Source organism: Phaeodactylum tricornutum, chromosome 25 (genome assembly GCF_000150955.2).
Source record: "Phaeodactylum tricornutum CCAP 1055/1 chromosome 25, whole genome shotgun sequence".
NCBI lineage: Eukaryota > Bacillariophyta > Bacillariophyceae > Surirellales > Neidiaceae > Phaeodactylum > Phaeodactylum tricornutum.
In genome coordinates, this window is record NC_011693.1 from 224,965 (window position 1) to 250,826 (window position 25,862).

Genomic DNA, 25,862 nt, shown 5'->3' on the forward strand with positions numbered 1-25,862 from the left:
GCGAGCAGGAACTGATTGCGGAGCATCATGATCAAAAAATGTAACGTACCGAAATAGATTGGTAATACACAGATGTAAAGGTAGCTGCTTCCTGGCAGTATGGTATAATTTGTGCAAGAATAGAGGCTGTTTATTTGGAGCATGTGCGTGCCACCGATCCGGTTGGGTTGGTCGCAGCAGAATCGAATCGAACGTCTTGGAGTATCGGTACTCCATATTTCGCAACGAGTTGGTGTCAGGGAGCGAACCCCGCTTTCGGAAAGAATCGATTCGAAAGACCATGAACGATGATGAAGATTCGGAGAACATCGATCCAGTTACGTAAAGCAGAAGTGCTGTACGCAATTTCTCTTTCCAAGCAAAGATTTGATAGTTGCATTGCGTTGCTTTACTATTAGGAATTTTCATCTATCCATTCACTGGGTAGAGTGATGAGACAGTTTAGACGACGATAAGTCGAGACCTAGTTTCCTTTTTAAGTCTGCTGGGTCACCCGAGGCTAGCTAGCTTTCTCTTCGGGTTAGGAACTCGTGCGAGAAGAGCGTCAGCTTCGGGTGGTGTGAAGGTGACGACGAATCGAACGAATCTCCCCAAGAGTTCGAACGTCTTCGAATACGCCTCCGGTTGTCGGAAAGGTGGGTTGGACAGGGGTCATTTTGTGTTTCCGATAAATCCGGCAGCGTTCGGTCGACGCCGTTACGGAAAACCCGACTGATGGGTGCGGTGGTTCGGAAGAGCCGATTCCTTGGCGCGCTGATAAGGTTACTTAGGCGTTTTTGAAATAGATTTAGAAAATCAGGAGAACGAAATAGCTTAGCAAACTCTTTGAAGAGACAATTTCAGAAAATTTCAGAGTATTTTGGTATAGCCCTTTGGTTCAAGCGGTCGAAAGTCACGCTGATAATCGAAACAGCATCTAATTGTGGAGACCCCGTTTCGAATATATATTGTTAGGAATCATGGCGAACGGAAACTAGATTACCATTGTGTTGCGACCGGCGTTTCGGTGGGGGCGGGAAATGCCCTCAACGGTGTCTACCCATGTACTATTCGTGTCTCTCGAGTTTGGCTAGGTTTCGTGTTGTTGTCGTGGAAGGGAGGGCAAAGTAGCCGGTATTGCCGAGATTGACAACCCCCCTGGCATCCAGTCCTCACCAGCGCTGACTTGTCGTCGTCTCCTGCTTTTTTCTTTCCGTGTTTTTTTTTGGTGTCGTGGGGGTTCTGGAGTCGACCCCGCGTTACACTGGTCCCATTTCCCAATCCGGTGCCTCCACATCAACGCTTTTCCGGAAAGAAGCTCGATTCTTCTTTGTGATCGGCACAATTGTACATACATTGTCTCATCAAACGGTGTAGACGGGTGGACTGGGCTTCCTTCTCCGCGCCTACCAGACACTTTAGCCGTACCACGTTGTGCAAAGGCACCGCGGACTCGTCAAAAGCATGGAACCCTCGAAAGAGACCATTGATGGCAGCGTCACGGAATACACCGGGGTACTCGCGTCGAAACTGCAAGACCTTGCGGTAGCTCCACGTTCCGGATCGACGACTCCCGTCCCGAACAGTCACTCGAACAGCAGTACCATCGCACGATGGCCTCAATCTCCTCCCACAGGAAGCACACCGGCGGTGGGTCTTTTGCACGGTGGCAACAGTAGTAGCAGTACTGCGGCCACTACTGCTGCTGCCGGTAGCAGTGGACACTGTCACCCGACTCCACGAGGCCCAACGCCCACTACACCGTCCGGGGCGAGTGAATCTTCCACGACTTCGTCGCAACGCGAATTCGGCGTGTCTCCGGCAGCGTCCCATACTTCAGTGGGGAGTGTGGGACCCACGCTTTCCGCTACGCTCCTACCTCGCCATTTCGACTTGACTCCGGTAATGTGCAACACCACCCAAGGCAGCGACGTGTACGTGGATGATCCTCCTCCTCCTCATCGTCATCTCCACCAACAACAACATCGTCACGGCAGTCGCCACGAATTGTATTCGATCGTGACGCCGGAGAATACCAGCGAGAGTGACTTATTGTACGGCGAAGACTTGGCCTTACCAACCGACTGGTTCGTGGCGGACACCGGCCCGGCGATGCCACCGTTCCGCTCGCTCGATCGAGCGCACAGTCTGGGTGGACTGGATCCCGCCGCCCTTCGCGCTGCTCACGCCGCCGCGTACGAAGATCGCACCGCGGACGAGGGGATCCCCGGTGACGAACGTTACGACGGCGAAACAGAAGGATGTCCCGCACCGGCACACCTGACGAGACAGTCCTATTCCTTTACTAGTCGACAGCAGTACGAAGAAGAGCGACGGCAAGGGGAGCAGCCGGAATCGAGTCAACCGGTTTCGTTGACCCCGTATCAACCTAGTCGCGAAGCGGATTTGGATGGAGTCGGGAGCATTCCGGAAGAAGAATTGAGTCGGATATTCCTACCGCGACGTACAGCGGATACCGGTACCACGATGGATCCACTACACCGTCTACACAATCCCATTCCTTTGGACGATCGGCAGTACAGTATCCCCAGCATTCACTTGGCCAACCACCTGCACTGCTCCACCACTTCGCTTACCGAAGATGAGGATTCCCTAGGCTTGGATGACGAAGCCAGTCTCAGCAGTCGAGCGTCCAGTTTGTACCTTCCGGAGTATATTGGGTCCAGTGAGGGTGAAGTATTGGAAGGTACTTCGCTGTTGCATTTGCCGCGGATGGGTGTGAATCTGGCCCCGCAGCAATGCGATTTACTGTTCGAGGCCCGCCCCGGCAGTGACGATTGGCAAGCGTCCGACGATGAGGAGGATAACGAGGAAGAGGTGGAAGGGGACGACGAGGACGTGGGCCACGAGCAACGGGAACACGTGTCCGTTGCGGTGACGTCGGGTGCGGTAATGGCAGACCAAACCCGCGTGTGGCGCAAACGCTTACGCCGTCAAGAACGGGCTCTGCAGTGGTTGCAGTCCGTGGAAGCCGACCAGTCGTGTGTGGCCGAGGCCGCTTCGAGCAAATTTCTCAATACCAATACGGCAGTCTCGCGAGCTCCCAACGCTGTCCGCGTGGCTGCTCGACCGTTGTTACGACAAGCGTCGTCACCTCCGAATTCTTCCTCCGCGGAGCCAGTATTGTCCGTTCCCACAAGGAGCGCTCCCGTGTCCACCGGCGACGGTCCGTAACAGTCGGCGCCCCGTTCGACGGGTACGGCACGCCGGGGATACTTGGACGCGCGATTATTGGAAACGCGACACTACAACGAGTTTACGCTCGTTCTCGCTATGAAACTCGTCTGATTTGGTGGTTTTTATTGATTGTCTGAAAGACGTAGTTCGGTTTATAATCTAGAGAAAAAGAAATACATCGTAGGCTACACCTCTACCGCCGCGGGGAGCTATGGCAGAATCGGTAAACGAGAGGCTTGTTGGGGCGGACTAAAGTGCTTCCATCCACCTTCACCTTCTGGTTCCACTGGCGGCATCCTGTTCCAACGTAGAATTGGGTGATAGCTGTCGTCTCGGTTCGGCTTTGGCTTCCCGGACGGACCTTCCGTGAAAATCTTGCATCCGGGCTTTGAGTTTAGGATCCTTGGGTGCCGCGACGGCGAGCATATAGTTGGACAAGGCCCGGACCGCGTTGGCCTTGGCGGCTTCCAGACGTTCCTCGTCGTGCAAGTCCCGGTGCCGATCGAATTCGGTCCGTACGGTAGTACGCAAGGCCATGGCTTTGGACGAGGACTTGCCCGGTGCTACGTGACGGATCAAACGCAAACAATCTCTGTACAACTGCAGGGTCACAAACAACGTTGGGGTAAATAGGTGAGCGACAGCGGTGACGAGCGGAATATATATATATACTGGAGAAGCCGACGGCAGCGTCGACTCTCCCGTCGATGCGGGTGCTCAGTCGCCGCGAGCAACATACCTGTACGGAGGTTCGAGGGACAGTCGTTGACGCCATCGATTTCCGACCGGTCAACGGAGCTTGACTCAATGGTTGGAGGAAGAAGGGGGAGACTCTACGGTACGTTCACTGACTCCCAGCAGAATCGGTTCGCTATCTTGGTGGAAGGATCGCCATGGTAAACCGTCGGTGTCTCTCGCTTACACTCATTTTCACAAAAGTCGGGACGAGACGTCGGACAGACAGACATGCGCCCCGCCACTTTTTGTAGGGTAGGGTCTGACTCTGGGAGGCGGTAGGGGTTTCAATATTGGCTCGTGTACTACATCAAATAACGGCAACTGTGTCAATCGACAATGCCCAATTTCGAAGGGCGTCGCTCCGCTTCGAAAAAAATAAATTCACTGCGGCATCGCGTGGGGGCGCCCGACCGCCGTCCTTTTTCACAACACGGGGGTCTCGCTCGTTCCGTGGCGTAACGAAGCAAATCAGGATTGTCGTAAATAGTCGGTTCCAATTCTTTTCCTCTTTCTGCATTCGTTGGTAGTTTTGTTCCTCATCCATACATCCATACACATCGTATAGAAAGAAACTATGGGTGATTCGGCGTATTCCTTTTCGTTGACGACGTTCAGTCGGACGGGGAAATTGTTGCAGATTGAATACGCTTTGAACGCCGTTGCCAACGGGCGCACGGCGCTGGGCATTTGTGCCAAGGACGGTGTGGTGATTGCGACCGACAAGAAATTGCCTTCCGTTCTGGTAGATACCGCACACGTACACAAAATGGAAACCATCACACCCACGACGGGATTCTGTTACTCCGGCGTAGGACCCGATTATCGAGTTCTGGGTACGTACCCAAGCGGCCCGCTTGGTTGTTTGAAAGGTCTCGGGGTTCGTCACCGTGTGGGTAGGCCCGTTGGTAACTGCACCCAAACGGGCTACCACAAGACGCTCTAGCTGTGCTACTGCTACTGTTGCTATACACACTGCTCACACTCGTCTTGTTCCCTTCTCGCGGTCACAGTCAAGCGCGCACGCAAGTCCTCCCAGGCCTACGTGCGCATGTACGGTGACATTGAGCCGATTTCCCAGCTCGTCAAGTCCACAGCCGGCGTTATGCAAGAGTACACGCAACGGGGCGGTGTCCGTCCCTTTGGTGTTTCACTACTGGTCGCCGGTCTCGATGGTGACGGTCGTCCCGGTTTGTATCAGGTAGATCCCTCCGGAGCCTACTTTGGCTGGAAAGCCACGGCAATTGGCAAAAACTTCGTTTCGGCCAAGTCGTTTTTGGAAAAGCGTTACAGTGACGATATGGAACTGGAAGACGCCATTCATACGGCCTTGCTGACCTTACGGGAAGGATTCGAAGGCGAAATGAGTGCGGATAACATCGAAGTAGGTATCGTCAAACAGGACGGCAAGTTCCAAGTCCTGACTCCGGAGCAAATTCAGGACTATTTAGACGAAGCAACCTAAACAGATGGAATTCTTCTGGCCGAGTCGATAGCACTCGTTTTACTACTTTACCGCACGTGCATCAAAATTATCATTCTTTTCTAAAGACTGCTTCCATTAGGCTTCGATCCTGGATCGCACTCACTATCAACGTTGATGTCGCGTGTGTCCTTTACAAACGACCTATCAATTAGTATCACTACTGTTGACACGATGATGATCCCAACGTAGGTGGTACGTTCAATTCCAGATCGGGTCGAAATCCTCGAAACCCCACGGCTTTGGCCAGATCCTCTAGTTCCCGCTCACCGGATATCACCTGTTGGCGATTGCTGTTGCGACCGATTACCCAGGTCGGGTAGCCGTCGACTTGGTTCGCCAAACATACGGCGGGCCGGGAGTTGTATCCTTTCGGTGCACATTCCACGTTGGCTATCAGTGACCACGCTTGTCGTCCAAACAACTCCTTTTGCCGGGCACAGTGTGGACACCAGTAGGCCGTGTAAATCACGGCACCCTTTTCGTTCAAAAACTTGGCGAGTTGGATCGCCTGCTCCGAAGATTCCCGGGACACCCGTTTGGCTACCATGACAGTCTCGTTCTTGTACGAGACAGGAAAGTATCCTAGTTCTTCCGCAATCACCGCAAACGGTGGAGCAGCGTCGGCGTGACTCGCAACCAACGGAAGATGCGTGGTGCCCATCACTGTCGTCATCGTCACGGCCGATACTAAGAGATGGCGACGAGCATTCTTTGGACCGGCGACGTCTTCGTCGCGGATACTGGTTGTTTTGGACTGGCACACAGTGTTAATGAACCTCCGTACGGACGATTGTCGTCCACGGAATCCCACGCCGTCTGGCGATTGGTGGACGTTGTGCGGAAACGCCAATGCCAATCCTGCCCAGCCGACCAAACCTACCAGTCTCCGGAACGCACTCATCGTTACTCTCATATTGAGCCTTCTGACTCGTCTCTTCCTTAACAGTAGGTCGATATCACCAATCCTATCGGTTGGGTACGGAGTATCGTACGCTCCACACGCCAAAGCCTTGTGCGATGAGGGCGATCAATATTCGTCGTGTGTTGGTGTGTCGTGACAAACCAGAGACGTGACTCACAGTCCAAAAAAGAGAGATTGCCTTACAGTTACATTACTGTTGGCAGTTCCACTTACAGTTAGTTGACAGTGCTATCACTGTCGGCAGTACCAGTACGGCGGGTGGGACGAAGATGAGCAGCAAACTCTAGGGCGAGGGTTGGCTCAACTATCTATCTATACGCGTATCTCCTTGATAATATTTCATGTACAGACCTAGGATTCGTCAGTCAGTAACAAACCGATGGATAAGGATGGTAGGGCGGGCTGTTTGCGAACGGGACGCGTCGATACTAACTGTAAGACTGGGAATCTAGCGGGACCGATCCCGAAACTACCTTTTACACATGTCCAGCTATCTTTGCACCACTAACCTTGGTTACTACCAATGCACCCAACATTGTTGATTATAGCAAAGCAGAGGTTGTGGACAAGATTGTGTTTCAATTTACAATAACTCCTTTCTCAAAACCGCCAGGACGCTGACGGCGCCCTGTGAAATGGTTCTCGCGATTCGAGGCATGTGGTCACACAACGCCTCGTTCTCTAATGATTGTCCATCCACGAAAGTCTACACATTCACCAGATTTCTGTGTGCAACCGATGCGTGTCCCACGTAACTAATGCGTTTTCGCAAAAGTTGATCTGGTATGGGAAAAAGCAAGCTGGAGAAAAATTATAGGAACGGCAGTAGTCAACAGATCCGATTCGGTTCCAAAGAAGAGTAATTTGCGGTTGAGTTGATGGTAAACAGGAAAGATCGCGGCAGTAGGCAGTCCAAACAAGCTTCAGCGCTTTGACTCGACGCCATGCACAACATACGGACAAGGGCTATCCAAGCCTTGAAACCTACAATCCGACAAGCTCTCGCCAAAAATGATCTCTTCGATACGATGCCATGTTCTGTGTTTCTTCATTGCAGCTTCCCTTCCTTTGCGGGCAATGGAGAGCCGCTCTTCCGTGTGCGTAAGGTAGTACTGGATCAAAGACAATAAACTATCCGCGCTCTCATATTCAACAACCGAAGTGCCATTCTCTAGACCTGCCGGCATTCCCAGAACGCGATCCGTCAAAACCAAAGCGCCACCAACCAGAGCTTCCATAAGTCGGTAGTGGTCTTCCCATCGATCCCTTTGTGAGACAACAACAATCTTGGTCTCCAACAAGGACTCAATATAATCAGATGCGACACCACGACGACCTTTGCGAACCGCTTCGCCCTTCAGTCCAACAAAAACGTTAAAATTTGTATTTTTCCCAAAAGCAAAAAGAAGCTTACTGATCTCCTGGCGTAAAAGCGATCCAACTGTACCAACCTTGTCTAGGTCTCTTTGATGAGGCCAGTAATGAGCTACATCTACGTCGCGTTGCAAACGCTCTATAGGATCAGCCAGCGTCATGTTGCGCTTCCGCAGGGCTTCTTCCAAAAACTTCACCGTATCAGTTCGAACAACCAGAGGCGTGTGCCGGTAGATGATACCGCTCTTCATCATATTCAACTTTTCGCCCGTTTCCACCCATTTCTTTGCTTCATTCCAGCGCCGATTGTGCACTATTGACCGACTTGTGTAGCGAACGTTCGCTTTACCAACCTCAGCTTCTACATTTTGGCATCTCGGTAGAGATGGTCCATCGGTGAAGGCGGCAATGAAGATTGGCCACTGCTCCGGCAGCCCTTTCTCGCGCCGCATATTTTTGGCCTTTTTGATGTGTTTGGTGTATTCCTGACACCATTCTTTCCAAGGAAAGCCCCAACCAATGTCCCCAAGCCAAACAACGTTGGGATGAAAATCCAACATATCTTCGCTAAGCCTCAAATACGACGACTCGCTAATACCGTTTTCCTCGATGTGCTGATGTTCAGCCGTCCTGATGCCGTGTTCCAAGTACGGCCACGCGACGACATGAAGTGGAAGTATATCAGTAATGTTTTTCTCATCAATTTTTCGGAGCAAATCTGCCGGCCTGGTCGGCTCACTTTGTATGGCGCTTGTCTCGTCATCATCAGGACTGGCTTCATCCTTCTCTTTCCCCTCATGAAGACGAGAGGCATGCTTTTGAATGTGCCGTAGCCATCTCTGGTCCATCGCGGGATTCAGAGCGAGGGGACGAAATCCCTGCGCCAATGGTGTCTCCAATCCTGCATCTTTGCCAGTTCCGCATTCCTTGTGAAGGATTTCCCCATCGTCGCCCCTTCGCAGAAAACAGCCGTCCTCCGGAAACAAATGAGCATGCTGCGGAAGAGCCGCGACAATGGGATTTACAAACACTTTCATAGACAGCCAAATATGCTGAGCATTGTGGGGCTTTCCGTCTGGACCGGTGTTGTTCGCCCAAGATTTTTCTTCTCTGGCCCATTTCCGGACTTGCGTGGTAAGGCTTGCATCGTATTTGAACCCGTAGGCTTCATACTTTCGAATCCACCACTCGTCTCCATGTACTTCGACATGATGCCAGCCTCCCCACTGAGAAGTGGAAACAAAAATCAGTGCCGCCTTGCGGAAGGCCGTAACGTAGTTGAAATGATACTGGACGTTGACGTGTTCCAGAAACTCGACGGCCCAGGCAGCATCGTAGGTCTTGGCGGGCCACCAAGGTCCTCGCGAAAAGTCGTGTTCCACCACTAGGGTTGCGGGATCCGGAAGTACGGACCGTTCGATCGCGTCGTGTGACCCTTCTACACACAGAACATCGACGCCGTGCATGAGAAACCACGCCGTGGAGGTACCGCGTCCGCATCCCACATCCAAAAGCGAATGCACCCCGTAGTCTTGGATCATGTGTTTCCAAGTGTGAGGACTGACGCCCATGCCGTCGTATTCCGTAAATCCACCGAGGTGCTTCTGGTCTCCGTGTCCACCGTACCCTTTCCGCTGGTTGTCGACACCATTGGTGCGTAGCGATGGTAGAATTGGAGCCTGGCCCTTGGGGATGGCCAACGGGTTTTGTTCGTCCCAGCCGACGGTGGACTGCAATGAAGGCAGCATTGATTCTAAAGGTTCGTAGTAGGTGGACGAAGACGGAAGCTGCTGTGTAGAGTGAAGTAGCAGAATTAAGCAACCACCGAAACAGAGCATGAATATCCACGCGCTGGGGGAAGAGCCCGTATTCTTGCTGCGTCGAACTCCAATACGAGAGTGTTCCTTTGTCAGTGCAGATATTGACGGCGGCGTTCCTGTAGCTTGCCGTAAACGACGGGACCGCTCAGACTGTGACTCCATTTTGAAATACTTTCGTGTGCTTGGACAGTAATTGTTTTTTCCATTGGCCGGTTTCGCAAGACGGATCGAGTAGAGAGCTTTTTTCACTTGATCCATATGTGTTTTCTCAGATCTCCGCACCGAAATGCTGCTTTTTTTCGAGGGCGTGCAACAACTTTACATGTCGCATTTTCGCAAAGGGGAAGTACGCTGATAGAAACACAACACATGAAACTCTATTATCGACCCCTCTTGCGCACTAATAAATGAAAACGGAATAAGCTAGTACTTATTAACGACGACACTCCTTAGACGATAGCGCGACAATGAATGCTCTTGGTCAAGCTAGCTTGCTTGTCGGAGTTGATATTCACAGGGGCGTGCCGCAAAGCCTTGAATGTGAGTCCCGAAAAATAACGACCAGTCATTAAGTATTTAAAGGAGCTCGGTTGTAATTATGATCGTATCCGGCTGGCGTTTCTAATGTCCGCTGAGAATTTTGCAGAAAAAAATTAGAGTCGTTTTCGAAATCCGATTCTAATTGTTTTAGCAAAAATAACCGTAAAGGGCAACTAGAACGCCAGCTTGGTCGCTGACATTTTAAATGTTTAATGAAAACATTAAAAATGACCAAAAGATTTTTACTAGAGACTGACATTTTGCTTTTGCGGCACGCCCCAGGCAATTTGTACAGACTTTTTGTCTATGCTAGCTAGTCGTAGGGTTGTTGAAAATGAGAGTGTCCCTCGACAGAAATATGATTAAATGTAAGTACTGTGTTTCAGTAATAGCAGCTAAGGTTTTACTCATATCGACTTAGTATCTTCTCAGAAAAAAAAAACCTCTAATATGGGCGACTTATGTACTTCACAGTAATGAACAAGACCACCTACTCTGGCATTTTCAACTTACTCTGATTAATATTCACTACTAGAGTCTTTTGTAACGTGTGCTTACACGTAGAGCAAGAGTTCTCACAATACAAAAAAAGCACAAATCGTCTTTTTTCTGGAGAAAATTGGGGTGAACAATCAATAGGTCAGTGTGAGACTTCAGTTAAGCGACATATTCTCATTCGGATTGGGCCAATATAAGGATTGTATAAGTTTGCAATGAAGTCCTACACTTCAGATCAAAGGTGTGAGGTAGCAGCTAATTTTTGGAATGCAGCTGAAAAAGGATGAAAAACACAAACTGTTTGACGAATCGGTGAGAAATGACCGTGTCATCCAATTGCGTACATGTCGTATGGCAGCAAAATTTATGAGAATAACTCCAAAACACACAAATATGTGCACAAACAAATTTGCATATATTCGGTTTGTTCCTTTTTGAAGAAGAGGTTCCAAAAGCTCAGAGAATCACACAAGCCCACCAAAAACTTTCTATTGTGAATTCTGACTTGAAGAGATGGAAGGCGCTGCCCGATAAAACATTTTTTGGGCGAAAGCTCTGGAAGCGTCGCAAGTGGGTACATTTAAAGCATTGGGGACGACCAAATGCACATACAGACGACAAATAGAAAAGGCAATCTAAAAATCACTACCCACAAAGCAGAAAGATCTCTGTCAGACCGCTGTCAGTCATTTTGTGGAAGAGCCAGACTGGTTGGACAGCTGGCTACTCAGAGATCCCATTGTACAGGTTTGTATTTGCTCTACTGGTGCAGCCCAAAAGCCTGCATGAACAATGCGAGACTTTCGCATCAAGCCATTTTCGCCAGTTAATTTTCCTCTACATTAGTCTGTTGTTGCCGGATTCGGTCCTACGTTGTCCACTCTGCTTCCTTTATGCTAGGAGATCTTATCAGAGATCACGCGCCGACTCGACGTAGAACACGTGGTATAATCACTGCGAGACCGTTAAACCCACCCATATAGACAGGATAGTTTGTGTCTCACTGGGGCATGCCTCAACGCCACAAGCATAAATAGCCCAAAATGGGTTGTTTTTAACGCTTTTAACTTTAAAAAGCGGTAATTTCCGGTAGGCGTTAAAATTACGAAGTTAGCTATGTTCGGAATCAAATCCACTTAAGGATTAGAACTCAGTCCCGGATTTCGTGAAGGATTCTGAATCCTTCACTAATTTAGTGAAGGATTTAATGAAGGATTTAGTGAAGGATTTACAATTAGATTTTGAAACGACCGTGACTTGGGAGACGAAAAAATAGCCAGTAGTTCCTGTCTTTCCTTTACTGTTAGCAGGCGCTGTACAAATCTCCAAAAGGCGTCTATTACAGTTTTACTTGAACAATATACGCAAATGCACAGGCCGTGTGAGCGTTGGAGTCTCGCCGCGACGTCGGGAAAAAATTTCATGTTGTTCAAGCGCTGCGAGTTCAGCCTTGGCGAAGGGACGCGGAGGAGGATCTGCAGGAAGGGGTCGTGGCAAAACAGGAGGGCGAGGACTTCATATGCAAAGGCACAGTTTGTGTGAGCATTTGAGTATTGCCGCAATGTCGGGAATAATGTAGGGTTGTTCGAGCGCTGCGAGTTCAGCCTCGGCGACGGGATGCGGAGGAGGATCTGCAGGACGAGGTCGCGGCAAAACAGGAGGGCGAGGTCCCAAGCGCAAGGCCGATGCTTCCGTATTGACGGTAACAGGAGCTTTCACTCCTAGCTACCACACTGAGACAGCAGCAACGCAAGCAAAATGCTTCCTGTAAAGGATCAACGGCACACATTCGGGGAACGGACGTGGAGATTCCTATGGCGGCAGCGGCCCCTACCGGCGTTCGTCGTAGCTTTCAATCATTACAGATCTCCCAGGACATTTATGGGAAAGCTGCGAGGGTAAAGGCCAATGACAATATTGTCGGGATAAAGTGGACATCAACGGGGACGATCCGCCACCGTTGTAGCGTGCGCGACTCGAGTCGCTCCTCACTCGCAGTGTCACCCAGGGATCGACAACTACCAGTCTCAATATTGATGCTATGCATCTGTACTATCACACCGCAGGCTGTCAGCGTATCTATCATCAGATTAAGGCCTGTCCAATGGAGCTGGTCCCCCTCATGGACTTATGCGTCCAGTGCGAAAAGAAATGGAAAGACAGGGACTACTGACTGTGAGTACTTTTTGTTGATCAAACTCCTGGTAAGGACAACGTCTCACCAGAAGTTCAATCGCCTACTGCTAAAAGACAAGTCGCTTCCGTCCCACACACAACGAATCACAGCCCCACAGTCCCTACAAATATCCAAGAGTACAATGTAGACTCATAATCTTCGTAGTTCATCGTTTTCCTCAACTGTGATCTTCATCGTCATTTTGTGTTCTTCAATAGAACTACGAAGCAACCCCACCGTTTCCTGTTCCCAGCCCTACCCTACCGCTCTCCCGCATTCTCGTCAGTCCCGATGTCGACCTCCCCTCAGTTCAACCTGAGTGCTTTCCCTCACAAAGTTCTCGATCCGATCGCCACTCTCACCTCTCCGCCCACATGCGCCTCCATCAAGCTTGCCCAACGTCAGCTCAGTGCCAACGCTGCCGCCATTCCCTCTCTCAATGGCGGCGGCGCCCACGGCCACATGGCCTTAACTCTGACCCCCGCGGCCTACTCCGACCTCACCGACGTTCCGTTCGTCATCCCCGTCGCCCCGCCTGCCGATCCGGTTCCTGGCACCATCCAACCGCAAATCGCTGAGAACAATCGCATCCACCAACGCGACATTGCCGTTCACAGTTTGTACGTTGCCGTCAACAACGCCCTCCGTCAACAGCTTCTCGACGCCATCCCCCGCGTCTACGTCCGCGAAATCGAACACGAAATCTACGCCTACAGCCATATCACCTGCCTCGACCTTCTGACCCACCTCTGGACCACCTACGGTACGATCTCGGCCACCGACTTGAAAGAAAACATTCAATCTATGTACAAGCCGTGGAATCCTGCGGATCCCATTGAAACTGTGTTCCATCAGCTCGCCGATGCCATACGCGTTCTCCATTGCCGGCGACAATCCCATCACCGAAACGGCTGCCGTGCGAGCCGGCTACAACGTCTTCGAACACTCCGGTCTTTTTCCCTGTGCCTGCGAAAATTGGCGCTTTGCTCCCCCCGCCGAGCACACCATGGCCAACCTCAAAACCCACTTTAAGCTTGCCAACACCAATTGAAAACGACAGGCCACCAGTGGTTCCCTTGGCTATGCCAACCTTCTCTCTGCCACACCCTCCGTGTCCCCGCCTCCACCATCCGACGCCCTCAGTTTGCCTTTCTCTGCTCTCTCCGTGTCACACGCCTCCGTTGCCACCCCGGCTAAAACCTATTGCTGGACCCACGGCACCAGCAACAATCGTCGGCACACCAGTGCCACTTGCCAGAACAAGGCACCCGGCCATCGCGACGACGCGACGGCCACCAACACTCTTGGCGGCTCGACCAAGGTTTGGATGGCCCCCAAGCCCCCCAAATAGGAAAGAGGGACGGCTACATTGATGGCTAACTCTAGTAATACCGATTATTTAAATCATATTACTAGTCTTAATTCATCTGTAGTCCCCTCCCCGCCTAGTTTACACACCTCGGCCATTGCTGACACTGGTTGCACCGGCCATTACATCTCCATTTCCTGTCCGCATTCCGACCGCAAACCTTCTCGTCCCAGCCTTGCCGTCCGCGTCCCAAACGGCGCCGTTCTCCACTCCAGCCACACGCTTCTTGCCTGCCGCTTGCCAAGCCCACATCTTTCCCGGGCTCGCCTCCCACCCCCTCCTTTCGATTGGCCAACTCTGCGACGACGGTTACCTCCCCCAGCTCAGGTCCGCTTTGCCATCCCTCTCATCACGGCTGAACACACCCCACCCCTTCTGAGGGTGCCCACACCAAAGCCACCACTTCCGAGGGTGCCCACCACCGCCACCTATCATTCTCAAACAGGCAATCCCGGTCGCCGGCGTCGCCAAACACGCAAGTCTCCGGCAACCGCAACCCTAGTTCCGGCCACCCACACCACACCCGCCATTCATCGTCCCCGCCACTGCCAACGCCGTCGTTGACCCCGCTACCGGCGCCTATTTAGAATATCGCCATCTTCGTTCAGGCCCTGATGCTCCCGACTGGATTCAGGCTGCCGCCAACGAAATCGGCCGTCTGACCGACGGTAACCCGCCCAGCAGCACCACAGGCAGCCAGACAATGCACTTCATCGCACATAATGCCATTCCTCCCGGTCGCAAGGCAACCTACTTGCGCATGTCGCTAGCATTCGCCCACAGAAAGCGGAACCCAAGCGCATCCGTTTTACCGTTGGTGGCAACCTAGTTCAGTACCCCGGCAAGGTTAGCACCCCTATGGCCGACATCACCACTGCCAAGATCCTCTTCAACAGTGTCCTTTCCACACCTGCCGCCAAATTCATGTGCATCGACATCAAGGATTTCTATCTTGGGACACCCATGGCTCGCTACGAATACATGCGCATCCCCGTCCCCGATATTCCACCAACCATTTTGGCTCAGTACCAGTTAGCTCCGCTCATTCACAACAACTCTGTTACCGTCGAAATTCGCAAAGGTATGTACGGCCTTCCCCAGGCCGGCATTCTAGCTCATGACCGCCTAGTTGAACACCTTGCTTGCCACGGCTACGTCAAAACCAAGCATACCGCCGGCCTTTTTCGACACGTCACACGCCCGATTCAATTTACCCTAGTTGTCGACAACTTTGGCATAAAATACACCGGCACCGAAAACGCTCAGCACCTCATCGACACTTTGCAAGCACTCTACACTATCACAATTGATTGGGACGGTACGCGTTACCTAGGTCTTACACTTGCTTGGGATTATGAGCAACGCACCCTCGACATGTCCATGCCAGACTACATCGACCAAGCCCTAACCCGCTTCCAACGCTCGCCACCTACCAAGCCGCAACATGCGCCTCACCCTTGGACCCCACCAACTTATGGCGTTGCAACCCAACTCACACCAGTCCCTGATACCACTGCCCCTCTCAATGCGTCCGACAAGACCCACCTACAAAAAATCATCGGAACCCTACTTTATTATGCTAGGGCTGTCGACTCGACCATTCTCGTCGCCCTCGGCACCCTTGCATCGGCCCAGTCAACTGCAACCCAATCGACCCTTCACGCCGCCGAACATTTACTTGACTACTGTGCCACTCACCCACATGCTACGGTACGTTTTCAGGCTAGCAACATGTGTTTACACATTCATAGTGACGCTTCCTACCTTTCCGAGTCGAAAGCCCGTTCTCGTGCTGCAGGTCATTTTTTCCTCAGCAGTCGACCCCGGAATCCCAATGCTGCTCCCGCTCCGACTGATCCGGACCCTCCCAATAATGGCGGCATTCATACGCATAGCTCCATCATGTCCATTGTTGTTTCGTCAGCCACCGAAGCAGAACTTGGTGCCCTCTTTTACAACGCCAAGGACGCTACCGCTTTCCGGGTCACTCTCGACGAACTTGGCCACATTCAGCCGCCTACACCAATTCAGACCGACAACGCCTGTGCCTCCGGTATTGCCAACGAAACCATCAAACAACGCCGTTCTAATGCCATCAACATGCGTTTCTACTGGGTTAAAGACCGCGTCGAGCAAAAACAGTTTATTATTTACTGGCGACCCGGACTCACGAATTTGGCCGATTATTTCTCCAAGCATCATTCTCCCGCCCATCATCGCAAAATGCGCTCGCACTACCTTCTCAAACAGTCACCAACCAATGACAACGCAACTTCTCATTTGCAGCGAGGGTGTGTTGATCAAACTCCTGGTAAGGACAACATCTCACCAGAAGTTCAATCGCCTACTGCTAAAAGACAAGTCGCTTCCGTCCCACACACAACGAATCACAGCCCCACAGTCCCTACGAATATCCAAGAGTACAATGTAGACTCATGATCTTCGTAGTTCATCGTTTTCCTCAACTGTGATCTTCATCGTCGTTTTGTGTTCTTCAATACTTTTTCTTCTCTCAAGTCACGGTCGTTTCAAAATCTAAGTGTAAATCCTTCACTAAATTTAACAAGGATTGAAATTCCTGTTCAAAAGTTCAGCCAGTCCAAGCTTTCAAACGGCACTTAGAAAAATCTGTCTGGCGCGCAAGAAGGAACACTCATTAAAAAATATGAAATGTCTTCTCTGTTATTTCGGAGGAAATTCACTAAATGGGATGGAAAAAGGTGAAAACTCCCTTAAAGGGGACAGAACGTGTTCACTCTAAGTAGCATCATTTGGAGCTCAAACATTGTTATGTATTCAAACTATTTAAAGTAAACAACAAAATTTTAACCTTGATGCCGACGTTTCCCGCCACGATGTTTATCGCATGGTCTCCGATGAGAGTGAGATATGCGATCGTACTCGTCTTCGTCGTTGGTAAAAAGTGCCACCCACCGCTTGGGATGCTGAACAATCAACGTACCTCGCATTCGGACGACGGCGCGATTGCTGGAGATCGAACGACGTTGTGGCGGTCGTCGAAGACTCGGAGGGGTCGACGATCCCTTCCAAAATTCGATGGGGATCGTACAAATAAAACGTAACCTCGGCATTGACGTGTGCCCGTGAATGCTTGTCATGTTGGGGCTGCTTTCTCATCCAACACGCAGACTGTCTGCGGAGCAAAGTGCATCTGACCAGTGCCGTGAACGTCAACGTTGGGGGGATGAGGGGTGGCTCTTCGGAAACGCGACGGGAGGTGGACGAAACCCGGCGTAACGGGTCATCGGTGATTTATAGTCTACCGCAACGTGTGGAGGGTGGGGTGCCACCCTGGGATGCCCATCGGCTATCATCATGCTCAGAGTGCATTGTTTGGAAAGCCCTACAATGAAAACGTTTCCGTTACGACTCCTTCGACGGTCCAGGACCAACTAATCCAGAGAGTCGCTGCCGTTGCAGCCTTCCAGATTGTCGCCCGAAGTCCCCAACGAGGTTTGCTACCGTAACAAACGTGAATTTCTTTGCGATGACAGGTGGGTTGCCCTGTTCTCACTCTCATCGGAGACCATGCGATAAACATCGTGGCGGGAAACGTCGGCATCAAGGTTAAAATTTTGTTGTTTCGTTTAAATAGTTTGAATACATAACAATGTTTGAGCTCCAAATGATGCTACTTAGAGTGAACACGTTCTGTCCCCTTTAAGGGAGTTTTCACCTTTTTCCATCCCCTTTAGTGAATTTCCTCGTTATTTCGATTAAATTAGTCAAATGAGGCACGCCCTGGTAAGTTCTAGTACGCGTGGCAATGTATCCAACGGCAGACAGATACATATAAAAAATCAATTCCTTAACTACAAGCAAAATTATCATGATGCAATCCGTCATCTCTGGAAAGAAATCGGTACTAACCAAGGTACGAACCCAAAAAGTATGCTCTCATCCAAATAGTAAATCTATAAAATTTGGATCCGGAATATAGATAAATCCTTATTCTCCGAACTTCAAACAGCAAGTAGATGCGCATCAATTTTCAAATCCACGGAAGACACTCTCCAGGCAGGTCTTAACGTAAGTACTTCCCTTGTGTTACTTGAACGCCATTCAGATTCGCATCTCGCGGTCGTAGCGCCACCTCCGTTAGACTTAATATTGTTGTCTGCTACTGACCATAAACCGAGGGAGCAGAAAAGTAAGAAAAAGCTGTTTGTTGTTCCGCTTATAAAACTCCCCTGCTTTACTTCTCCCTTGGTGCAGGGTAAATTGTAGGAAATTGAATACTCTTGGTTAATACTGTTCCACGAGGCAAGACTGTACCTCTTAGAGTCACGGCACCGCGGAGGTCGTTGCAATCCTTCACAGAGTGCAGTAAACAAGGCAAGCAGGTGTAATAGAAACGCATACACCAGCAGAGCATAATAGAGAATGTCGTCCGAAGGATCGCAAGGTCGTTCACATTTGAGCACTAAGACATCCAGCAACAAGGATGGTCTTGCAAAAGCGTCTGATGAAGATGATCCGTTGCGAAACAATGAGAGCGCTCGCAGTCAGGCTCTTTTGGCTTACCAAAGGAAGAAGAATGCTTTCCAGTCTCGAAGAAAACGGGCTCGAAAAAAGCTTTACTTCCTCAAATTAAAGGAGGACAGAGATGCCGCCCTGCATCTGAAGAGACAACTTAGCCAGGAAAACCAGTACCTTCAGAATTGTGTAAATGTTGCTTTGAACATTGTACGGGAATTCAATGCTGTAATCGGGGATGTGGTTCCTGCATCACCTGCTCATGATTCTGGTCGGGACGTCCACGCGCTGATGAACACAAGTGCATGCTGGATGCCTTATCAACAAAGTAGCCGTTTGCCGCTACTAATTCCAGGCCAGAATGCATGTATTCAACACGTGAGCGCCGTTGAAGAACGCTCGTGCCATACAGCTCGTATGCCATCAGAGAAAGACTGGATACATACTGGAAAGAGAGGGGGGAACGGGGGCTCCATCGAACAGTCTGGAGATCAACCAAATTTTCCAAACGCGCTGGAACAGCATGGTTATGTTCGACAACACCTAGGACAGCAATTCTCCTTACACTGCCCAGTTCAAGATAGAGCTGCGTATGACCACTTTTTGAGGAAGCTTCATCGGGCCAACATTGTCCCGCACGATTTCGCATTCCACCCGGTGAGAGAGAGAATTGTTGCATTGGAATCCACCACAGTAGCACGCGGTGGATTTCATGTGGCTAATCCCGAGGAGTTAGAGAGAATCGTTTTGATGCAACGCCTTCTGTCACTGGAGTCACTCGCCCGTCAGCGGCGGCTGATTCATTCGCTCAAAGCTGCGAAAGCGAAAGCAGTGGCGGATCGCTTCACAGTCAGACTGGGATACACACAAGGTGATCCTCGTTGGAACCACTAATGGAAATCGTTCAAAGCGAATTGTCAACAATTCCACAGGTTGTGTATCAGGTCAGCTTCGGTACATTGTATTTTTTGCTAATCTCGTTGTCTCGGACGCGCGAGGGATGAAACTCAATTTGTGGTGGTGTAAGCGAGTGCGTCTGGACGGTGAACCCCTGTGATAAAGAAACAATGAGAAGATCTTGGCTTCACGACTCAACAGAAACGTAAATTAAATTAACAGCAAAAGCAAATTTTAGAATCCTCTGGACAAAAAGCCTCACTGACACAGTGAATGTGAAGTGGCTAACGTTCACTGGTCTCTCACGTACTTACAGTTAACAAGAATTGTGATTGATAGTCTACCAAAGACGTACTCGTATCAATTATTCTTTGCTTTTCGGATCTACTTACAGTGGCAGCAAATAGAATTAGCATAATTCTAGGATAATACTGGGCTACTTTCCAGCTTTTACCGCTTACACTTAATGTTTTCTACTCGTCTGTTAAGCTAGAGTCGTATTTTGCAAATCGCCATGAACAACGGTACACTCCATAATACCTCTTTTCCTATCCGTACGTGTATGGAATAATGTTGTGTACGTAATATTTTTTTCGTCCAGTGGCTTGTTTCCCGTGTACACACGGTTGCATGGACGAGCCGATCGTCTTACCGTGGTTTTGTTTCGTCCACGGCTTCTACTTGGATGTTGGCGAATCGTAGTTCCGGGCTCCAAAGATGGTGGATCCGACTCGTACGTTGGTGGCGCCCGCCGCAATGGCTTGAACGAAATCCCCGGACATGCCCATACTCAACTCCAGATCGTCCGTGTCCCGTTCCAACGCGATGGCTACCTTTCGACGCAAGTCGACGAGTACATCAAAGCACGATAAGTCCCCGACGGCTCCAATCGTCATGAGACCTTGCAACTGCAGACGGGGGCATTCCTGCGCAACGTGCCGGCACAGAGCAACGCATTCGGCGGGCTCAATCCCGGATTTACTGTCTTCTCCGGACGTGTTGACTTGTACGAATATTTTGAGCGTTTGCGGTTCCGGCACGGCGTGGTTGAGTTTGTTGGCGAGTTTGACCGTGGCGACCGTTTCAATGGTCAGATTCGCCACGGTGGGTCCGTTGGGTGCTTGCTCCAGAAAGGGCTTCAACAGCATGTTGCACTTGTTGCTTTGCAAGCCACCAATAAAGTGCCACGAGACGGTATCGTTGTTACCGTCGTGTTGGTTCAGCAGGGGTACTTTGTCGGCTAACTCTTGCGCGTAGTTTTCCCCAAAGACACGACACCCGGCATCGTAGGCTTGTTGCAGTAACTCTATGGGTTTGGTTTTACTGACCGCCACGAGTCGAATGCGGGTCGATTCGATCGCGTGTGTCCGACAGGCCTGGTCGATTTGATCCTGCACGTCGCGCAAATTCCGAGCCACGTCCACTACGGCGGAGGCCGTGGTGGACTCGTCCGGATTGGTATTGCTATCGGTATTGCTACTACTCATGATGGTACGACGGGGAACGTGCGTGAGTGTCCAGGCGTCCCGGGACGGAGTGAAGGAGTCCCCGACGATGCGACTCGGGATGCGTACCGCGGAAAAGGCGGCTACGCCAGGATTGCGACCGGTGAGGCAGGTTTGACTGTGCGTGCTACTCGAAACCAACCAAGCCACTAGAGCTCTCCGATTCATTCTACACACGCTCACGGTTTAGTCCGTGGATAATGTTGCTAGAACAGGAACAACTACGGACAGTGACGGCAATTGTAAACGTACCCCGACCCACCAAACTCCCCCGTCGATAAGAATCCCGTCCGACTCGTCGTCGTCGTCGGTCATGGTGCGGAGGCCAGGCCCTCTATGCTACCGGGGAGGACACGTCTGTCTCTGCGGTCCGTCCTTAAACCGATTACGAAATGTCATGTCCGTGCATTGTCTCCTCTGACGACGGTGCCAATCCGATGCCTCCAGGGGAGACTACCAGCCGCAAGGTGGCCACCAGCTGTCGTGCCGACACACTCGTTCGGAATTCTTTTTTCTCCACCAATCCAATCCATCCATTGTGGTCCCAGATGGCGGTCCCCCGACACCCAAAGACAAGCTGCGGATGGCGAACCCATCCAGAAGGGAAGTTAGGTACTACTAGAGTGATAGACAGTCACTGGCAGACAGGGAGAACCACGCTTTTTCGGCGTACGACCATTCGATGATTCTCTCGGTCGATCCATAGCATTCCATTGTTTACTGTTACAGAATCATTGGATATACTGTCAGAAAGGGAGCACGAGAGGTACCCTCTAGGTAGATAGACCGGCAAACACGATAGGTAGGTGTAGTATTCACGTATACTACTATTCCATCACCTGTTGTACATACACTCGAGTCCATCAAACGAACGAACGAACGAACGAGTTCGTGACAACCAAACGCCAAACACTTTCTCCCAACGTTCTCCCGTCAAGAGTTCGTCCAGGAATTACAAATTACCTACTACAACACACACAAACACACACAAACACGTGTGAGGTATCCAACTTTTGGCAACACGAATGCGTTTACGAATTTCCACGTCCGTTCTGCTGGGACTGCTTCTGTCGATCGTGGTCGACCACCATCGCCACGGCGTGACGGCGTGGCTTTACGGTCCATGGATCCGCACGGCGTATTGGCCCACGACGGGACGTACCGGTGTGCGGTCGAGCCGTGCCAGTATCCGCGTAGTACCGAACGATCCGTCGAGGTTCCCACGGAAAACGTGTCTCGCTGCCCAGCCAAACGACGAAGAAGAATGTGGAGAAGAAGAAGCGTGCGAAATCGATTGGTCACTCATGCCGGGATGGGATGACAAAAGTGATCTTGAAACGGCATCTCCCGAGTCGGTACCGTCCAACTTTGTCGAATCGGAAACCAACGCTTGGCTAGAAGAAAAAGAACAACAACAACAATCAAACGATGACGCCGACAACAACAAAAACAATGAAGACGACGACGACGATATCGACGACGAGGAAATTCTGGACACGCACGGCAACGTCCCTTCCGAGCAACTCCGCCAGCGTCTCGAAATGCAGTGGAGGGTCGCCTCGCACGTTCAGGACGACAACTGCGACGTCTACCAACCCCACACCTGCGGGGGAGAACCCTGTCAACTCTGTCGGGGACGAGGCTGGAACGATTGTCGTTTCTGTCACGGAACCAGCGTCTTGTGGTCACGACCATCCCTGGCGACACCACCCACCAGTTGTAAAATATGTCACCAGGGGGTGGAAACCTGTGCCTACTGCAAAGGATCCGGATGGATCGCGTCGTGGACTGATTTGCAAACGTCGTCGCGGTAATACAGACTTGCCGTCGTGAAACGGTATACGTAGGCGCGTTTTTGAAAAAACAAACAACACTTTTCGAGCTCGCAAGCGGGTGTCTACCTCTCGTCACGACGGCAACCCTAAAACGGTTGCTGACCTTAGCCTCCTAGTCCGATAGATGATGCTATTCGTCGCACACGACCGGTGGAAGAATAGTTAGTAAGTTTCTGCAAAAGAATAGTAGTAAGGTGATTACGGTACTCCCATCAACAGTCAACAACTTTGTACACAAGTCTCGGGAAATATCTGGTGCTCAGAAATCGGTAACCGCGGTCTGGTGGATGGCGCGGGCCGTTCCGGAGGCTCGCCGCCGCGAACCGAATCGTCGTTTGTCACTCACGTGCGCAATCCGGCTCCCGAATTGAATCGCTCGCTTGACGGCCGTACTCGCCGCCTCCAGGCCCAACATCTGCGCCGCCAGAACCCGTAGAATGCGTTTATCTCCTTCTCCCGGTGGCCGCTTAAAGTCACACACCACGTCCAAGTCCAACCTCGACAGGAACTGCACAACGGCCGTATCCAAATACGGGAAGCGCGCTTCTCGGCCGGTATCACTCAACACTCGATCATCGCGTCCCAAATTGCGGTACCACAGTCGGGTCAAATCCAAATCCAGCTCCCGACGTAGTTGCTCGTTGCCACCATCCTTCCAAGCCTGGCGGTGACGACCGTAGCCACCCATGAGTTCGTCGGCACCCAAACCAGATAGCAACACACGACAGTCGTCACCCAACGGTACTTTTTTCGCGGAAACGTGCTGGGACTTGCTATCCGTGGATTGCAAAGACGCAAACCATAGAGCCATTCCAATGTTCAAATCCATGGTCGTCGTCTGGGGATGCACCAATTGACGTACGTGTGCTTCGTTGCGGACAATGTCCCCCCACGTCGCCTGTTTGGCCAAAAAGCAGATACGCGCTTGGGGAAACAGGCGTTCCAGCTCCCGGTACGACACCATCGCTGCGCGAGTATCGGCTGCTTGCGGTGGTATTGGTGCGTCGGTACGGCTCGGCAGCGCTGAGGCATCCGTCCGTGCAAAGTCTGTAGCGCCCGGCGCGGCATCTTCTACAAACGAAACATTGCACAAAACGAGTTCGTGGGTGTGTTCATAGCGTTCCAACAGAATTTCCAAAGCCAAGGCGGCCAGCACGACGGAATCCAAGCCACCGGAAAACAAGACAGCCACTCGTGGACCCGTGACACGCCGGCGTACCGCGTCGCGCAATAAAACGTACAACGTGGCGACGGCTGTCTCCAGCTTTGTAGGCTGTGAAGGTAAGGGAGCAAAAGATGTAGCCGTACAAGGTTCCGACGAGAAGGATTGGTCATTGATGCGCCGAGTAGTCCACGCTCTTCGGATATTGTCTTTGTCGTACTCATCCTGCAAGGGTTGGTGGAGTACTTGCGCCGGTGCAACATCCATAGTCTCGCGTTGATGGTAGGACAGCGGGGGCAGACACTGTTTCGTAGCCACGCAGTAGCAATGTACCATTTCCGGTGCGACTTCGGTCCACACTGCCGATTCCGTCCCGTCAGTGACGGAGGACAATTTCCAGGAACGACTGGTCTCGGTAGCGGTCCCGGCAGCCGTGACTGTCGATAGACCGTCTTGTACTAGGAGGGAACGTTTGCCGAAACGATCACGTGCGTAGAATACGGAGTGTGGTGTGACGAGCGTCACGGCAAAATCAGCGTCCACCAAACGTTCCAGGACGCGTGCCAGAGCCATTTGTTGTTGGAGTTGTACGCTGCGTATGGTGGTACCTTCACGGCAGATAGAGACAGTCTGCGTCAATTCCTGACGTATCCAGTCGGCCACGAGCGTAGTGTCGGAATGGTGTGACCCCGATAGGTCGTCAGTGTCCGTTCCGAGTGGCGTTTGGGTGACGACGCGAAAGACTTCCCCGTTCCAGGCCAACACGCAGCTGCCGCAGGAATGCGTCCCGGAATGTTGTTGCCCTTCTTCGTCGTCGTCGACGATGTTGGATACACCAATGTCAATATCTACCGGCTGCGGAACCAAAACATCCCGCATGGAGAGGACCGATGCGTGCAAGGTAACGGTGGCATTGTGGTGGGTGTGCCATATTCGAGTATCGGTGTGATCTGGGCCACGACGAATCAACCAATCCAGATTTGGTACCGAGGAGGGCTCGGACACGGTCGAGCGTAGTTGTACCTTCGATCCGGTTCGCAACGGAGACGTCACACTACCGGTAGCCAAAGCCTCGTCTTTACTACCCACCGTACGACACTCACGAATGCGACCATGCGTCAATCGACCAGGCGTATCATTAATTGTACACGGACAGTGGGATTGTGTGGTCGCGCAGACCGGATCGACGTCTCCGACGTGTCCTGGTCTGGTGGTGGTGTGGCTCTCGACGGCAAGGTAAATCCCACACATTCGGCTGTCGGACGATTTCTCTCTCCCGCGCGCTGGGAGCTAGCTATACTTACAGTTACTGTTCGCTAGCTAGCTAGCACATATACTGACTGACTTTTGCGGTTTCCGTCGCGACTACGTGCCGGCATTGCAGTGTGTGAACGTGTTCGTTTTTAGTCTTTTGCGTTCGAATCGACGGACAACTGAACCTTTCCGGGGGGTTTATGAATGTCAGAAACGGGCAAAGCCGTACGCGAGGAGATCCCACCAGAGTATGGAGGCGATCCCAACAATTATGATACTAGCGAGCCAAACAACCAATCCACAACAAGGTCGTCCGTCCCTTGGGAAAGAGCTGCGTCTATTTTTGCGTCGTTGTCAATACGCTACAATGGATGCAGAGATAGTCTGTACCGCTCGTTTGTCCGATGGATTGTGTCAATTCCGTGTGGGCAACGATATCGGACCCGTCGGTGTACACAGATATTGGGTGTTGCACGGACGTACCGCAGCAACCCGAAGGTTTCCACGCCGACTCACGCCCCAAACAACTTACAGCGTTTACACAAGAGGCTATTCTCAAATTCACAGTCGCAACGAATGAGTATTGGTAACACGGCTCTATCCACCTACACAACA

General features: G+C 51.4%; 9 protein-coding genes across 9 annotated transcripts; 5 read left to right on the top strand and 4 right to left on the bottom strand.

Annotated features, from left to right (window-relative positions):
• Window positions 1–1,202: 1,202 nt before the first annotated feature.
• PHATRDRAFT_49896 (predicted protein) lies at window positions 1,203–3,359 on the top strand. Its single transcript, XM_002184640.1, has one exon. The coding sequence runs from the start codon at window positions 1,444–1,446 to the stop codon at window positions 3,172–3,174; it is 1,731 nt and encodes a 576-aa protein (XP_002184676.1). The 5' UTR covers window positions 1,203–1,443; the 3' UTR covers window positions 3,175–3,359.
• A 996-nt stretch (window positions 3,360–4,355) lies between these two features.
• Window positions 4,356–5,377, top strand: PHATRDRAFT_49897 (predicted protein; the record flags this gene model as incomplete). The annotated part of the gene is made up of 2 exons (XM_002184641.1): window positions 4,356–4,748; window positions 4,926–5,377. Exons 1-2 carry the CDS (start codon window positions 4,490–4,492, stop codon window positions 5,375–5,377), a joined length of 711 nt encoding a protein of 236 aa, XP_002184677.1. The 5' UTR covers window positions 4,356–4,489.
• Window positions 5,378–5,699: 322 nt separating this feature from the next.
• Window positions 5,700–5,936, bottom strand: PHATRDRAFT_7784 (predicted protein; the record flags this gene model as incomplete). The annotated part of the gene is made up of 1 exon (XM_002184719.1): window positions 5,700–5,936. A coding segment is annotated over one exon (237 nt), but the record flags the coding sequence as incomplete, so codon positions are not given.
• A 1,307-nt stretch (window positions 5,937–7,243) lies between these two features.
• PHATRDRAFT_49898 (predicted protein) lies at window positions 7,244–9,676 on the bottom strand (the record flags this gene model as incomplete). Its single annotated transcript, XM_002184720.1, has 1 exon — window positions 7,244–9,676. The coding sequence occupies one exon, from the start codon at window positions 9,674–9,676 to the stop codon at window positions 7,244–7,246; it is 2,433 nt and encodes an 810-aa protein (XP_002184756.1).
• A 3,343-nt stretch (window positions 9,677–13,019) lies between these two features.
• PHATRDRAFT_40722 (predicted protein) lies at window positions 13,020–14,079 on the top strand (the record flags this gene model as incomplete). The annotated part of the gene is made up of 2 exons (XM_002184642.1): window positions 13,020–13,678; window positions 13,797–14,079. The coding sequence occupies 2 exons, from the start codon at window positions 13,020–13,022 to the stop codon at window positions 14,077–14,079; spliced, it is 942 nt and encodes a 313-aa protein (XP_002184678.1).
• Window positions 14,080–18,315: 4,236 nt separating this feature from the next.
• PHATRDRAFT_49899 (predicted protein) lies at window positions 18,316–19,590 on the top strand. Its single transcript, XM_002184643.1, has one exon. It carries the CDS (start codon window positions 18,502–18,504, stop codon window positions 19,486–19,488), a length of 987 nt encoding a protein of 328 aa, XP_002184679.1. The 5' UTR covers window positions 18,316–18,501; the 3' UTR covers window positions 19,489–19,590.
• Window positions 19,591–20,189: 599 nt separating this feature from the next.
• On the bottom strand, window positions 20,190–20,939 carry PHATRDRAFT_5512 (predicted protein; the record flags this gene model as incomplete). The annotated part of the gene is made up of 1 exon (XM_002184721.1): window positions 20,190–20,939. A coding segment is annotated over one exon (750 nt), but the record flags the coding sequence as incomplete, so codon positions are not given.
• Window positions 20,940–22,300: 1,361 nt separating this feature from the next.
• PHATRDRAFT_40725 (predicted protein) lies at window positions 22,301–22,810 on the top strand (the record flags this gene model as incomplete). Its single annotated transcript, XM_002184644.1, has 1 exon — window positions 22,301–22,810. One exon carries the CDS (start codon window positions 22,301–22,303, stop codon window positions 22,808–22,810), a length of 510 nt encoding a protein of 169 aa, XP_002184680.1.
• A 200-nt stretch (window positions 22,811–23,010) lies between these two features.
• PHATRDRAFT_49902 (predicted protein) lies at window positions 23,011–24,872 on the bottom strand (the record flags this gene model as incomplete). The annotated part of the gene is made up of 1 exon (XM_002184722.1): window positions 23,011–24,872. The coding sequence occupies one exon, from the start codon at window positions 24,870–24,872 to the stop codon at window positions 23,091–23,093; it is 1,782 nt and encodes a 593-aa protein (XP_002184758.1). The 3' UTR covers window positions 23,011–23,090.
• Between the last annotated feature and the right edge of the window lie 990 nt (window positions 24,873–25,862).

Bases quoted from the DNA above. Each gene is read 5' to 3' on its own strand.
- PHATRDRAFT_49899 (XM_002184643.1), top strand. From the start codon at position 18,502: ATGTCGTCCGAAGGATCGCAAGGTCGTTCACATTTGAGCACTAAGACA.
- PHATRDRAFT_49896 (XM_002184640.1), top strand. From the start codon at position 1,444: ATGGAACCCTCGAAAGAGACCATTGATGGCAGCGTCACGGAATACACC.